The following is a 15,644-nucleotide window of genomic DNA, read 5'->3' as shown; positions in this document are numbered from 1 at the left end:
TCACTATCGCGGCCTCTCTTGTTGCGGAGCACAGGCTCCAGACGCGCAGGCTCAGTAGCTGTGGCTCACGGGCCTAGTTGCTCCGCGGCATGTGGGATCTTCCCAGACCAGGGCTCGAACCCGTGTCCCCTGCATTAGCAGGCAGACTCTCAACCACTGCACCACCAGGGAAGCCCTGCATTATTTTTTGTAAGTCATTTTGGGGAGAAAAAAAATAACATCCCCAAACAAAGTACTATGAAGCAGCATTGGTTTCTTTTCTATTTTTAAACACACTTGAGAGCAAATTAAACATACTCAGAATGTTTTATTAACTAGAACATTTAGTTTAACTAGTTTAATTACTGCTCTTTGGAAATTACTGGGATCAGTGGGAACTCCTGGGTTGGGTCTCTGGGATGCACAGAACTGAATGCCCACCTGCATGGGCAGCTGGGCACCCAGCTTCCAAGTTTCCCAAGGGGTCAAGAGAGCTGGCAGTCAGCAGTTCTCTGTACGGTGATCAGACTTTACCCTGAAAATCCCTTTAATAGGAGCAGTAGCTAAATGTCTCTGGAGAAAGGCCAACCTTTGCTTTCATCCTGTCAACTCAGAGAGGTGGTTTTTGTAGCTCAGTAAACAGTAAACTCATACCCTTCTGGAGTAAAAATTCCTTGAAGGAATAAGATGTGTCTTATTTCCGTTCAGTTTCTGTAGTTCTTGTGTAGTTCAGGTCCTTATACATAGCATGAGGTCACTTTATTGAACAAACAGTGAAGAATTATGTCCTAACTGTACAACCCAGAAAGCTGAGAAATGTACTCGATGACCCAAACACGGGAGAAGAACCCAAATTCTCAATCCCATCCAGTCCCAAATTCGTTCAGGTATGAGGGGAAACAGGTTTCGAGAAAAGGGAGCCCTAAACTTGGTACCTATTCCATAATAGATTGTGGGAATAGCTTTCACAAAGCCTATGCCTTGGAAAAATTTCCAACTAGGAAAAAATACAGGTGGTTTTCTCTCGCCTGTGCACTCCCCTGACAACTTGCATTTTGAGTCCATGCTTTAATCTCCAATTAAGCAGGAGAACTGCAGCTCTCTGTTGCCAAATTATAGATCTATTTCCTGGCTCACTGAGAAAGGAAACTGCTAACGACTGTAAACAGTCTACATGATAAATATTTTTTTTATGGAAGTATAGTTGACATCCAATATTATGCTAGTTTCAGGTGTACGGCAGGGCGATTTGACAATCCAATACATTACGAAATGAGCACCATAAGTCTAGTGACCGTCTGTCACCAGACAGAATTATTACCGTGTTATTGACTATATATTGACTATATTCTCTATCCCGTACATTACATTCCTGTGACTTATTTTATAACTGAAGGTCTGTGCCTTTTAACCCCCCTCATCTATTTTACCCAACCCCTGCTCCCTCTGGCAACCACCAGTTTGCTCTCTGTATCTATAACTCTGTTTCTATTTTGTTTTGTTTGTTCACTTGTTTTGCTTTTTAGATTCCACATATAAGTGAGATCATGTGGTATTTGTCTTCCTCTGTCTGACTTATTTCACTCAACACAATGCCCTCAAGGTCCATTCTTGTTGTCGTAAGTGGCAAGATTTCGTTCTTTTTTATGGCTGAGTAATATTCCATTGTATATTTGTATCACATCTTCTTTATCCATCCATCTACTGACGGACACGCGATGAATGATTTTAAGTTACCTGCTATTTAACTCTACGTGACAAACATATTGACTTCTTCAATGTGCTTTTTTCTACAATAATTCCATCAGGAATAAAAATAATTTCTTTCTCAGCTATATACAGTAGTCAACTTCCAAAATGGAAAGTATGATCTTTTAAAAATTATTCACTGAATATCTGAGTACTCCCAGATTTCAGAAATAATAGGTAGATATTAGAAAGCCTCAGAGAAATTGTAAGGCTTCACTCTCTTATTTCCTAAGAAACCTGAGCCTAACTAAAACTCCCAGAAAAGTAGGGTTCTCTAACCCCCGCATCTTTCTGGAGGCCTCAGTGAATTACTGCAGAGCGATGTGTACATTAGGTGGCCCGGTCTGCTGATGCAGGACACTCTTGCAGCCTGTAAGCAATTACAGGGTCAGCCCATCTCCTGATTAAGAGCAGACAGCTTTAAGAGGAAGAGAAATCAAATTATACAACCTGGTAAAAAGAAATAAAGAGAAAACTCATTTCAGAAATATAGATGCCCAGAGAGGAAGGAAAAAAAAAAAAACTAGCAATAGTTTAATTGGGGGGAAAGATGATGGGACAAATGAGAGAAAGAAAGGAAGAAACATCCAGGAAAAATGTGGATGGGGGAGGGGAGAAGGAAGCATGGAGACTAAATGGAAGATATTTATGTTAATGTGAAGAAAACATGAGTATTCTATTAGTTTAAAGAAAGAAAATCCGGTAAAATCAGTTTGGGGCAAATGGTTCTATGGTACATTCAGCCATTATGAAACATAAATGAAGCAACTGCTGCTATTTTAAATGAATCTCAGGCATTCTGCAGTGAAAGTATAAATTCAAAATTTAATGTTTATAGGAAATGATATTAAGAAGTTATTATAGCAATTTGGGTCCTCAACATAAGTTGCTCCACAATTTAAACTAGTAGAAATTAAGGAAATTCCTGTTTGAAAAAAAAAAAAAAAGTTATAACATTCAAATAGTCCCCCTGGTAGCGATAAACTAGGTAAATTTTGATTAAAAACAAAGGATAAAAATCTGGGCTTGATGTCATAGGAGATACAAATAAAAAGGGTACTTTGGTTTCTTTAGACACAAATTATTTTTGAAGAATTAGTTAAATGATCCAATTAGAAAGCAATGCGAGAATGTAATTAAGGGCTAAAATACATGGTCCAAATAATAAAAGCTATGTGAGGTAAATAAAAGTAAGGAAATAATCCAGAGCTATCAAGAGAAACTTTATGGAAAAATTAAAACTTGAGCTGGTTAGAATTTGGAGGCAGAAACAAACATGCCTAATACTGTTAAGTTACATGTAATTCTCTGATACTAAGTTATAAGGGGTTTTAACCATGATTTTTTTCAACAATATTTATTGTGCATATGCTGTTTTGCTAAGAGCTATACCACACCCCAAAGCATTTTTTAATTTTTATTTATTTTTTTAAATTAATTTTTATTGGAGTACAGTTGCTTTACAATGTTGTGTTAGCTTCTGCTGTATAGCAAAGTGAATCAGCTGTACATACACATATATCCCCTCTTTTTTGGATTTCCTTCCCATTCAGGTCACCACAGAGCACTGAGTAGAGTTCCCTGTGCTGTACAATAGTTTCTTATTAGCTATCTATTTTATACATAGTATCGATAGTGTATATACATCAATTCCAATCTCCCAATTCATCCCACCCCACCCCCCCAAAGCTGTTTTTAAATGATGCCATCTATGTAATAGGAGGGGCCCTGGGCCCACAGGAATCATCCACAATAGTGGTGGTTACGGTGGTTAAGAACACGGGCTGTCAGCCAACCCGCCTGGTTCAAAGCCCTGTTCTGCCATTAACTCGGTGGCTGGCTGACCATGGTCAGGTCACTGACCCTCACCCTGCCAGCATCCTGGTCTGTTCGCAGGAGATGACGATCCTAAATACCACCTCCTAGGGCTGTTCTGAGATTAAAAGACTGAATGTGTGTAAGGCATTAAGAACAATGTCCAGCATATAATCAATAATTACAATGACTACCGTTGATGGTAAATAACCTTCTTTCCTACAAGTTCCCCTCCCTTGTTCTCCCCTTTAGTCTTGTGTTTCCTTCAAGCTAGAGTTCAGTCTCTCGTTATATTCCCACTAAACTAACTGAATACAGGGCTCACGCTCACCGACTCCTCTCATCACTTCCAATTCATTTCCCAGCGAACAGCATCCTGGCTTCTGCCCTAAGCGCTTCCTTCACTGACGCCGCCCATGCTGCCGTCAGATCCAGTGGTAACCGCTGCCTATATTTCATAGTGGACTATTTCTTGAAACTCTCCCAGTACCCTTGGTTTCCACGACCTCCTGGCCATCCTTCTGTCCAGTGTTTCCTTCCATCTCGCTGTCTGCTCCATTTTATTCCCCTTTCTCCGCTCACCCTTACGTGTCGGTATTCTCCAGGTTTCCATCCTCTCTCTTTTACACACTCTCCTTGTGATTTTAAGCGCTGTCGGTACCTCCGTGTCTCTTAAATCTTCATCCACAGCTGCCAGACGTATATAGCGAGGAGCCCACAGTCACCGAAGGCTCAGCATCTTCAAACTAAACTCATCTATCACCCCAACATCCCCTGCAGCCTGCTGTCCCCCCTGTATTCTCAATCTCATTTAACGGCCCCCACTACGTAGCCCACCACGCAAACCAGGAACCGGGAAACAGCAAATCCATCCTTCTTCTTCATCTTCCACGTTGACCCCTCTAATACATTGCAACTGTATCACCATATTTTCTTTTTTTTTAAATTTATTTATTTAATTTATTCATTTTTGGCTGCGTTGGGTCTTCGTTGCTGCACACAGGCTTCCTCTAGTTGCGGCGAGTGGGGGCTACTCTCCGCTGCAGTGCGCGGGCTTCTCACTGCAGGGGCTTCTCTCGTTGTGGAGCACAGGCTCTAGGCGCGGGGGCTTCAGTAGCTGTGGCTCGCGGGCTCCAGAGAGCAGGCTCAGTCGTTGTGGCGCACGGGCTTAGTTGCTCCGCGGCACGTGGGATCTTCCCGGACCAGGGCTCGAACCCATGTCCCCTGCATTGGCAGGCGGATTCTTAACCACTGCACCACCAGGGCCATATTTTCTTCTCCATCTTTGCTACCACTGCCCCCTGTCCAAGTCCTAATTATTTCTTGCCTCAGTTGAAACAACAGTTTTGAAATGGATCTCCCGCCTCGTTTGTCCCCTTTAAGCCATCATTCCTAGAGCTGGCACACTGGACAATCTACAATGTAAATTCAATGACATTACCACCTGCCTAAACCCACCAAATTCAAAAACTGCCCAGCACCTACAGGAGAGCATCCTGGACCTTGACAGAGCAGTCTCTCCCTCCATCACATTGCCTCTGTATTTCTCTCCTGTTTCAATAATGACCATGTGCTCATTGTGATTATATGCATGTATATTACATACATATAAAATATCGCAATACACTGATGTAATATTATTATTCCTGTTTTACAGGTTAAGTTGATGGTATTGGAAGCAACTTGCTCATAGTCACGAAATCAGTAAAGTTGATAACTGAATCCGAATCTAATCATATTGCCCTTTCCTTGAGGCCATGGTCCACCATGGTTCCCCATTTTGCACCACGAGCACCTAGCACATTCAGTGGTACACACAATGACTGTATTCATCTGAATTGATTGTTAAAAAAAAAAAGAGAGAAATTATAACATGATAATTATAAAAGATGATCCTGCCACTGACTGAAGATGGAACTGAGTTTCTAGAATTACCTCACAGGTTCTATAAATGGAAGCAACAAAGACTATGACTAAGTTTGTCAAAAGTGTTTTCTTCATACACAGTTAAATTTAAATATCTTTCAAGTTATGCTATAATCTCCATATGATCTTTTTATTTTCAACTGCATTCTATTCAAATGTCTTATTCACTTTTAGAGGAGCAAAAATAAGGTAAATGTAAATATTTGCACTACCAAGTTCTGTGCTAGGACACAGTATGTATGGAATACATGTGTGCATATACATAGAGAGAAATACAGATATATAAAATGGAAAAAGCACAAAGTATTTTTCAGTTTATAAACAGATGACCTCAGCGACATTTCGGAAACTCACTACTTCCACAGGCTGATAACAAAGTATCAAAAGGATCACCTAAAACTCTGAGAGCCATCAGAGAATTTTAAAAATTATGAAACAATGCAGTCGTGTAGCCAATCTGTCTACCAGGTTGAAACCAAATAAAACTTCAAATAGCATCCTTGAAATGGTTGAAGGAAAAGGAAATTGAAGTGAAAACACCTACCCTTCGTTAAACACAACTAGAAGCTATGGCAGCCCGGCAATTGGGCCGTTTCAAGCACTTTCACAGCAGGGGGCTGGGCGAAAACTCGCTCTGCTGGCGCTCTCAGTTGCCAAAATAGCCATTTGCAATTAAAAATTAAAACTGGCACCTCTTCTTCACAAGCTATTATCAAAAGACTGCTGGCTACCTACCTTGTTTATAGTGGTTCTTGTATCAAGACTTCATGCCATTTTGAAATATTTTTTTCTTATGTTTCATTTCTCTTAGGCCCTAATGTTCCCAATGCTAAGATTTTAACACTTTCAACATTTCTAATTGGAATATGATCCTCAAACACTACAGCATTGTTTCAATTTCTGAAAACAGATTGATTTGAGCATTTTCTGTTCCTAGATTAGCAGGGCAAAAAGCAGTATAACTTGTAGAAGGCCTCTCTGTATTTAAGGGAAATCAGTGCTTTTTAAGGAATGCAGGAGCGAAAATAAAATGCAAACATCACTTTCTACAGACAGAGATTTAGCTCTGAACAGAATATATATGTAAATAATGAGGTTGTTCATCACATCTGTTGGAGTCCTGACACAGGGAATGGCCAAGAGGGTCACGTTCCATCTTCCACCAGGAAACCAGCAGTGTATCTTGGGGGATGAGGGGCGTGAATCAGTTTGCACGCATGGAGCATTTTCTACGCGCCAGACCCTGGGCTGGGTGCTGGTGATACAGCAGAGAGAGAACCAGACGACAGCCCCTGCCCTTAAGAAGCTGGGTAGAGACGGCGATCAGCAGATCCTTCGTCCAACAGGGGAGTGCTGCGTTCTGTTTAACTCCTTAGAAAGACCCCCTTGGCTACTGTGCGGCCCACTGCCCTCCCCAGGAGTTTGGAGTTAACGCGAACAATTAGGAGGTGGGACTGCAGCTCGGAGCTGAGGAAGGGAAAGGATTAAGAGATCAGGTCACTAATTACAAATACTCCTTCCCCTTCCGATTACATTTCGGACCCTCCACAGTAGTCTCCGTCACCATGGCTGCCTCACAAACACCTCTGTGCCCGTCTCACAGGTAAGATTTGGAGGCCCAGGAGGGGGAAGTAACTTATTCCAAGTCACAAAGCGAATCAGTGGGCAAGTTGGAAGCAAAGCAAAGATCTCCCGCTTCTGGACCCATACCTTTCTCTTCTAAATGAATCATCAGTACCTTACTTCTAAGCAAATCAAAAAAGACTTGGTAATTCCTTCAGCTTTGCTTCACTCTGCAACTCCTGTACGGAAGGTTTCCAAGGAAAATGATTTACCTACTCATGAAGCAGGCATGTACGGAGGCTCTACTACATACAGGGCACCTTGCTAGGTGCTTGGGATTCAGAGATAAATAGGAGATCTTCTGTACAGGAAGTTCACCCTCCCGTGGGAGAGACAGACCTAGTGGTTCACAGGGACCGCAAGGCGGGGCAAGCACCAGGGTCATGTCGTTCCCGGGGGCCCATGGAAGCCGACGTGAGAGGCACCTAAATTATCCTGGCAGTGGGAGTTGTGCCCAAGAGGAGGCGACCCTTGAATTGTGTTTTGAAGAAACAGTAGGAGTTGTGCAGCCAGAATGCAAGGGGTGGGAAAAGCCCCAGGGAAGAACGTGAGCAAATACTGTGTCCGGCGGCAGATACAGGACGGGGTGTCTCAGCAAGGCTGGGGCTCAGGAGTGTATTAGAGATGAGCCAGGAAAGATGGCAGAGGCCACGTCACGAGGGGTCTCCTGAGCCGGTCCAAAGAATCTGGAGTTAATTTACACTCCTGTCCCCACCGTCCTCCCAGCTCTCAGCCATCCTCAACCCACTTAAATCCCAGTCGTGACACCATCCCACTGATGCTGCTTCGGCAAAGGCCATCAGGGAACCTCCTTCATCACCAACCAACGAAATCCTAACACACCTCTTCTAGGTCTTTCTGCAGCACCGGAAGTGCCGACTGCAGCTCCTTCCTGCGCACGTCTTCCTGCCTTCGCTTTTATAAAGAGAAGGCCTCCTGGCTTTTCCCTGTGGCATTGTGGTCACTGTTGAGGTTTCCCAGGTCCTTCTGTGATCTCTTACAGAGCTCCATCCCCTGCTGGCTGGTGCCGTCCCCACTCTGTCCTCCGTCCCACCCTGCATCTCTGGGCTAACTCACTTGTCCCACTCATTGCTTTCACCAGCACGAAACTGCTGGCAGCTTCCAAATCTGAATATCTAATCGAGACATCTAGATTTTGCTCTAGATTCGTAAAGGCAGTCATTCTTTGAAATATATTTGATTGATTTTTGCTCTCTTTGCGACAGAAATGGTTCTGGCTGCTGAGCCAAGACCCGATGGAGAGAGACCATGCGTACCTGGTTCACTATTGTGTGTTTACCACTTACGATCTCTCCCTAAACGTCTTACAAACGTTTCGAACCCAACAAATGCAAGTCGGAACTCATTATATCCCCTGAAAGCATGCCCCTCGCCCTTTGTCCCATGCGTTAGTGAACGGTACTTCCGTTCCCCAAATCACCCATCTCAGGGTCATCCTTCTCACAGCGCACATGGGACTGGAGAAAACAATCTGCATGGTACCTACATAGCTGCTCTCTAATTAAATCCCTCCGTCTTGTCCCTACAGTTACTGCCTAAGCTCCTCAGGCAATCATCTCTCACCTTTCCAGAACAGTCCATGGCACAAAGGAGATAGTCGACAGACATCGTGGCACGAATTTATGGATAAAAGGATACAAGAATGAGTGGAAAACTTGGACAGTTGCTGTCGTCTCCTCACAGGCCACACTGGTCCCATCTGGCACCCTTCAATCCATTTACCGAACTAAGGAAAGACACATCTTCCCAAAATTCGTGTCTGATGACATCATCCCTCTGATTATGACCATTCACTGACCAGTACCAGCTACAGGATAAAGACTAGATTCCATGGCCGGCGTCTGAAGCCACTCAAGGTCAGGCACGTGTGCCTTTTGCTCTACCCTCTTTTCCTGAGGTCGTGCTCACCCTGCAGATACTCACCAGGACCCAGAATTACCATGTTGATTCCAGTGCCACGTCTTTACCTAAGCTATTTTCTCCATCAAGATTGCTCATCCCCTCCTTGCTTTTACACCTGAAAATTTAGTCATTTGTCAAAACTCAGCTCATACCTCACTTCCTCTCTAAAGCCTGTGCCGACCTTTGTGCTCTCAGCTCCACTTCCTCCTCTTTTCCCACGTGACTCTGTACTCACCTCTACAACAGCAGCGTTTCACTCCTGTTCACGGGCTTGCACTTATCCCCTGCTGGAGTCTTTTCCCTTCTCGAGAGGGAAAAGGCCTTCGCCTTATAAATTTGGGATTTAGCACACGTGGACACTCACATGTTTGCAGATGGATGGATGAGTGAACAGATGAGTAGATGGTAGAGAGCCATGGAAAGATTAGAGGCAAGGGGATATGATAAGATTTGCATTTTAGGAACAGCACCGTGGTGTCAGAGCAAACAGCTGGAAGGCTGAGACCAGAAGCCGGAGACCATTATAAATAATCCAGTGGGGATGTATGGAGAAACAGAGAGGGAGGGTAGCAGTAGCAAAGGAGAGAAGGGAATGGATTTGAAAAATATTTATAGAGTGAACACACAGACTTCAATGATCACTTGGGTCGACAGCGGGATCGAGTCTGAGAAAAACGAAGGCGTTAAGGATGACTGCCGGGCTCCTAGCTTGGGTGACTTGGAGGATTTCTTCTCGTTGAAAATATATATCCGTTCTCATCCATGGTATTGTGCCTGGCAAAGATGCACCGGACAAAGCGGCGAGTTACACGTGTCTGCCACACTGCTACCTTTGCTGTTTCTCAGAGACACATTGGTTCCTTCGGCGCAAATTGCTAGATGGAGCCCATCGTGTGTTTTTCTATTACCACCATTTACTCTAAACTTTTCCCCCCCAAAAAATGAGGGATTAAAAAATGGACAAACAACATTCAAAGAAGTATGCCACCTCATATTTGAATAGCTCCTCCATTAAACTAAAGGACAGCTGAAAACAGGAAACCAGGAAGCATCCTAAAGCACAGTAAGACAACAGACGCTCCTAATTTCCACCGATTTATAAAGATTGGAAGAAAGGATTTGCAGCAGGCCATCTCTTGTTCTTGCCAGCCATCTCATCAGTGGGCTGGGACATAAACACTTGAAACCACATTGTATACCATTAAAATACCATTATAATCATGGTTTTTGCATATTTAACAGAAATGTTTCTTCACCTGAAACTTAACTTTAAACATACTTTTCTTGCTTCTTGGCAAGGAAACATGGGTCGACCAAGTAAATCCATCCCTGAAGTACCTCATTAATCACAGTGCATTTGTTCTTGGCAAGAACCTTAATGTGCTACAAAACCTGTTATTAAAGTAAGATTTGGGGATTCCCAGGCTGGCAAGGAATTAGTTAGTTACACTGCTTTAGAAATGGTTTCCTTATAACTTCCTTTATTATTAATGGTCTTGTTAGACTTACAGCTCAAAGTAACTTTCCTTTATTAATTTAACGTGTGAAATCCAGCTATTCTAAAGCTTATTTAAAATCATAAGCAGCAATTGCCAAAGACGGCCTGTCCCCCACTACTACATCAGCTGTAGTTGTGCAGGTGCTTCTGTCTTTGTGCTAATGTGGGTCTAGCACCCCTACCCGATCGCTCAAGCATTACAGTTTCAGGCTCTGGAAATCAGTAAGGCAAAACTTCACAGCAGCACGTGGCGTTGACAAGTACCTAATTTATTTTGGATCTACCACTTTAGACAATGATTGACCAATAAAGCCTGGTGAGTAGAGAATTATTCAAACTTGAACCTCTTCAAAAATGATTTGTCAAAAATTTAAGATTCTGTAAGGCCAGAAAAACCTGTTAGACCCCCAACATATTGAAAAGAAAATGTTGCATTACAAGAAGTCCTCATTCATGCTCAAGGGCAACACTTAGGAGATACAAAGCATGAGCACCAACCAAAGTTGTCTCTCACCCTTTCTGAATATACAATACATAAATTACCAAAAATTAAAGTCCGCTAAATAGCATCGTATTGTAAAATCAAAGCTATGAACGTTCTGAGCAAACTCTTGTGTAAAAAACCGAAAAACCAAAAACCAATTTCCATACAGTATATATTTTGCTGCCAAATTGAGCACAGATCATATTGCTAAATGTTTTAGTGGATCCTGACAGGATTAAATAATTATCCTGACAGGTCAAAATAATTTATCAGGCTCATTAGGTAATAGGATTCATTATATATCAACTCAGAGGGCATGAACATGAAAAGTATCAGTAGCGTTTCTCTAAGTCTAGCATTTACTGCAATAACCACATCTTAGGCAACGTGAATCTTACACACATTATACCTTTTGATGTAATAATGGTGCTACACAACGTCCTCCTTGTGTACACTGTAAGATGGAAAGTTGGCTGGAATATTCCACCTCATGCTACATGTTCACATCAATCTGGGGCTGTAAAATTTTCCAGACACCAGAGTCACACAGATTGTAGACTCCACCAATTTCCTGACTACTATGTGGTCAAATTCCAGGCTCACCTATTTACCAAACCAGCCACTTCGTCCATGTTATTTCAAAAAATGTTTCTGGAGTCGATGCCAATCCTCCATCCCAGGTGAGAGTTATGTTTGGATGACATGCCTCATTTCTAAAAGACACCTAATTCACGTGTTCCAAATCTTTTTTACTAGGAAACAAGGAACCTGTCAGTGAGTGCCTTAAACTTTCTCTACTGGCCTCCTACGGCTGCTGTCTTTATATTTCATTTTAACATAAAGAAGCAAAAAAGGGGAACTAAAAAGAGAGGAGAAAAAGAAGAAGAAAAGATGATGGCGTAACGGCATAAAAACTAGCTTCAAATGTCCACATAAACCTAACTCTAACAGGAGACTGAATGAATGGTCATTGTGGGAAAAACAGTAGTAAACTTCAAACGCACTGAAAGATTTTAAATGCCTAAGGGAAAAATAAACATTTGCTTCCAATCATTTTCTCATTAAGCAGCCTCTGCTAGATGATGAAGCCTTAACACACACGGTCTGACTCCAAGCCACCACTGCCGGCTTCACCCACTGCCTGCTTCACCCACTGCCAGCTTCACCCACCGCCTGCTTCACCCACCGCCGGCTTCACCCACCGCCGGCTTCACCCACCGCCAGCTTCACCCACTGCCTGATCCCGTCCCGGGCGGCGCGCCGGCCCGCGCCCCTGCGCGCCGGGCTCCCAGCCAGCCTCGGCTACTACGCCCGAGCGAGCATCCCCTCGCCCGGCCCTGCTCGCCTCCTCCGGACCTCGGCCACCCCTGTGGCAGGAAGGACTACGTGCACTGAGAGACTTTCCGTTAGTGGCGGTTGAGGTGGCTGCGAGCCGTGTTTCCGGGCACGCTGGAAACCTAGCTGCTGTCCCACCCCCGCCCCGAGCGGCAGCCTCCCCAGCTCCGCCCCGGGGACCAGGACCCGGGCCTGCGTCTCTCCTCTCCCCGCCGCCTCTACCCCGCCATCACCTCCTAACCTTTCCAACACACTCTCCCGAGCCTCACGCGGGCGCTCCGCCTCCCTGAGCCTTTCCCAGCTCCCGGGCGCCCCCCACGGTTGGAGTGGACGTATCTCGGGACCTAATCGCTCCCAATTATCCGCGCAGCCGGGGTCCCGCGCCTGCCCGGCTCTACCCCCGGGCGCCCCGAGCGGCCGGGTGGCTCAGCGGGTGCGCCGACGGGAAGGCTCCGTCCGCAGAGGCGGGAGAGGTGGGGCTCAGGGAGCTGGCAGGCTCTAGGAGGAAGACCCCAAACACGTGCAAAGAAATAAAAGCCACCACGTGTGCGCACGCGAGTGTGTGCGCGCGCGTGTGTACATGTGCGTGCGTGTGTGTGTGTGTGTGTATGCGCGCGCCCGGCCAGGGCGTCTGCGCCGGGCGTCCGGGGGACCAGGCAAGAGGGCCCCCGCCGCCGCGGTGGCGGGGGGCGCGCGGGGGGCGCGGGTACTCACACGAAAGCGTGGTAGACGAACGCCCAGCCGCGGGGTCTCTCCAGCACGTTGTACAGGTAGTTCTGCAGCCGCCGGTACTTGACGTTACGCCGGCAGCTCTGGCCGCTGCTGTAGGAGAGCGGCTTCCCCAGCAGGCTCATCCGGGCGCCCTGCTTGCCCCGCCGGCTCTCCCGCAGGCCGCCGCCGCCGCCGCCCAGCGCGGCCGCGCGGGTGCCCAGCAGCAGCAGCCCGTCGCCCCCGGCGGCCGCCGAGTTCAGCAGCGCCCTGGCCCGGCCCGACTCCACATCCTTCATGCCGCAGCCCGCGCGCCCCCAGCCCGCCGCCGCCGCCGCCGCCGCCGCCGCACCGCTCCTCACCCAGAGCCCGGCGGCGCCGCCCTCCTCTCCGCCCGCGTGCTGGCGGGGCATGGCATCACCGCGGGCACCGCGAGGGGGGCGCCGCCGGCGGGGGCCGCGGCCTCATGCGCGCCGGCCGCTTTCGAGGAGGCGGCGGCGGCGGCGGACGGGGCGCCCGGCGGCCCTCGACCTGCGCGCCGGGGAAGGGGGAGGAGCGGGGGCGGAAGGGCGCGCGGAGGAGTCCCGGGGTCGAGCAGCCTTTAGCTTCGAATGCGTAATCGGGACGTGTCGGGGGCGTCACTCCAAGAGGGCTTCTCCGGCCCCTCCGTTCCCGTGGCGGATACTCCCTCCTGGCGAAGCGCCCCCGGGGCTGGAACGGCAGCTCCCCCGCGCGCACGCCCGGCCCCGGGCTCCCCACGCCAGAGGGGACCGGGCCCCGAAGCCCCTCTCGGAGGCCGAGTTCGGCGTGTTCTCCCCGGCGCTTTGGAGGTGTCCGGAAGGTGCGGCCCGCCTTGTGCCCGGAGGAGGGACGGGAGAGGCAGGCGCCGTCCCCTCCCGCCGCTACGCCGCCGCGAGGGCTGGTCCCGCCGTCCTTCCGCGAGGGGTGTGCGCGGGAACGGCCCGGCCCTTCCCTCCAGGTACCAGCCAGTGCCCGGGCGCGCGGGCCGAGGCTCCGGGCGGGGGCGCTCGGGTCCCCGCGTTCAGGGTGCTGACCCGCACGACACGGCCGCCGAGCCGGCGAGGTGGGCACCGGGCATCTCCCCGCCGCTCACTCCGGCTGGCGGGCTGTGACTTTCCATCCCGGCATCAGAGTAGCCGGACATCCCTGCCAGCCCGGGGGTGGAGTGTGGGGAGGGCGTCAAAACTCCAAAGTGGCTCCTCCGCGGTGCACGAGCGGCCCCGAGCCGCGCCTGGCAGCCGCGCGAAGCAGGGGAGGGGAAACCGGGTCCCTCCGTCAAGAATTTTCATTTATGTCCGAGATAGTCATACAACGGCCGAGTCTCGGCAGTGGCGGCGGCGGCCCCAGAGTTTGGGGGGAAAATCCTGGAGGACGGAGAGCCCAGGACACCGGCTTCGCGGGGTCCCCTCCCCACCCCCGTCTGCCGCCACTTACGCGGTGAGAGACGCGTCGCGAGGGACGAGTGGCTGGATCTCCTGCCGCCCCCAAGCCCCCAGCCCCCGGGGAGGAGGGAGGCCGCGGGGTCCCTGGCTGCGCCTCTGGCCTTCAGCGAGCCCGCGTCAAAAACCGTAAGCCGCCCAACCTCGCAGTCAGCTGGGGACGCCGAAAGGAAGCCGGGCTTGGGAACTTCTTCCAACAGAGTGGAACCCCTTCCCCCCCCCCCCAAATAGGAAGGAAAGGATCACAAGTTAGACTGAAGGAAGAACTGGGGTTCCGCCACAAAGCCAGAGCAGACGCTCACGAGGTAGTGCGTCCAAGTGCCTCTCCCTTCCAGAAGCCTAAAGCCGAGGCGCGAGTCCGGTGGCGGCTGTCGCCGCCCCTCGGAGGGAGATGCTCTGCCGGCCCCGCTCTGGGCGCACACCCACGGCCGCTCCCGTCTGCCTTCGGCAGCCGCGGCACCTCCACGCTTTGCCCTTCCTTTTATTGTCGTCGCTGTGAGGCCCGCGCGGCCCTCTCGCCGGCTCCAGGCCGCCGGCGGGACCCCGCTTCCCTCCCGCCTTGTCCCCAAGCCTGGCGGCGGCGGCGCACGCTTCCCCGCGGCGCTCCGTGCAGCTGGCGGCGGCGCCACGTGACTGCTGAGCTCCGGCCCCCGGAGTCGCTCTCCGGTCCCCTAATTCACTTCCCACCCGCGCGCGTGGAGGGGCGAGGGGGACGCCCGGTGGCCCGATGTTCAAGCCGAGGCAGAGCGCGCCCTGGAGCGAGCGCTCCGGTCCCCGAGCCGCGCGAGGACCCGGCCGAGGGCGGGGAGTCGGCCGTCGCTATATTTAGACACACACCCCCCCTCCCCGGAGTTTCTGCGCGGGGACTTTCAGGGTGAAAGCCCTAGAGGCCTAAAAGGACTCGTGTGCACGCTTTAAGCGTGAACACCTTGGCTTTTCTGCAGGCAGGAGAACGAAAACCACGTTCTCTTGACCAAGCGGGTTTTCCTTCTTGCAGACTTTGCCCCGCCCCACCACGAAGGTCAGGTCCCTTCCATCTCGCGGGCGCACCGGGCCCAGCGTGCAGGCAGGAAGGTTCGGGAAGGCGGGACACGTTTCGCGGAAAAGAGCCAGTTGCCTGATCTCCCAGGGATGCGGGGTGATG

At 49.2% G+C, this 15,644-nt stretch overlaps 1 protein-coding gene and 1 long non-coding RNA gene across 5 annotated transcripts in view; one reads left to right on the top strand and one right to left on the bottom strand.

Moving 5' to 3' along the window:
• Positions 1-9,453, top strand: part of LOC309634746 — a 29,140-nt gene extending 19,687 nt beyond the window's left edge. Inside the window, exon 2 of the long non-coding RNA XR_014248399.1 lies at positions 174-9,453. This is a non-coding gene — a long non-coding RNA (uncharacterized lncRNA). The remainder of the gene's footprint in view (positions 1-173) is intronic.
• The window catches only part of KCNQ5 (potassium voltage-gated channel subfamily Q member 5), a 567,647-nt gene extending 554,049 nt beyond the window's left edge, over positions 1-13,598 (bottom strand). For all 4 annotated transcript variants that reach the window (XM_082405058.1, XM_082405060.1, XM_082405059.1 and 1 more), the window contains exon 1: positions 13,047-13,598. In XM_082405058.1, the coding sequence (XP_082261184.1) occupies positions 13,047-13,453 (407 nt within the window). In that variant the 5' untranslated portion in view covers positions 13,454-13,598. The remainder of the gene's footprint in view (positions 1-13,046) is intronic.
• Positions 13,599-15,644: the final 2,046 nt, after the last annotated feature.

This window comes from Balaenoptera borealis (assembly GCF_965194805.1).
Source record: "Balaenoptera borealis genome assembly, chromosome: 9".
Classification (NCBI taxonomy): domain Eukaryota; kingdom Metazoa; phylum Chordata; class Mammalia; order Artiodactyla; family Balaenopteridae; genus Balaenoptera; species Balaenoptera borealis.
The sequence above is the reverse complement of the archived record's forward strand: the minus strand, read 5'-3'. Positions and strand labels throughout refer to the sequence as shown.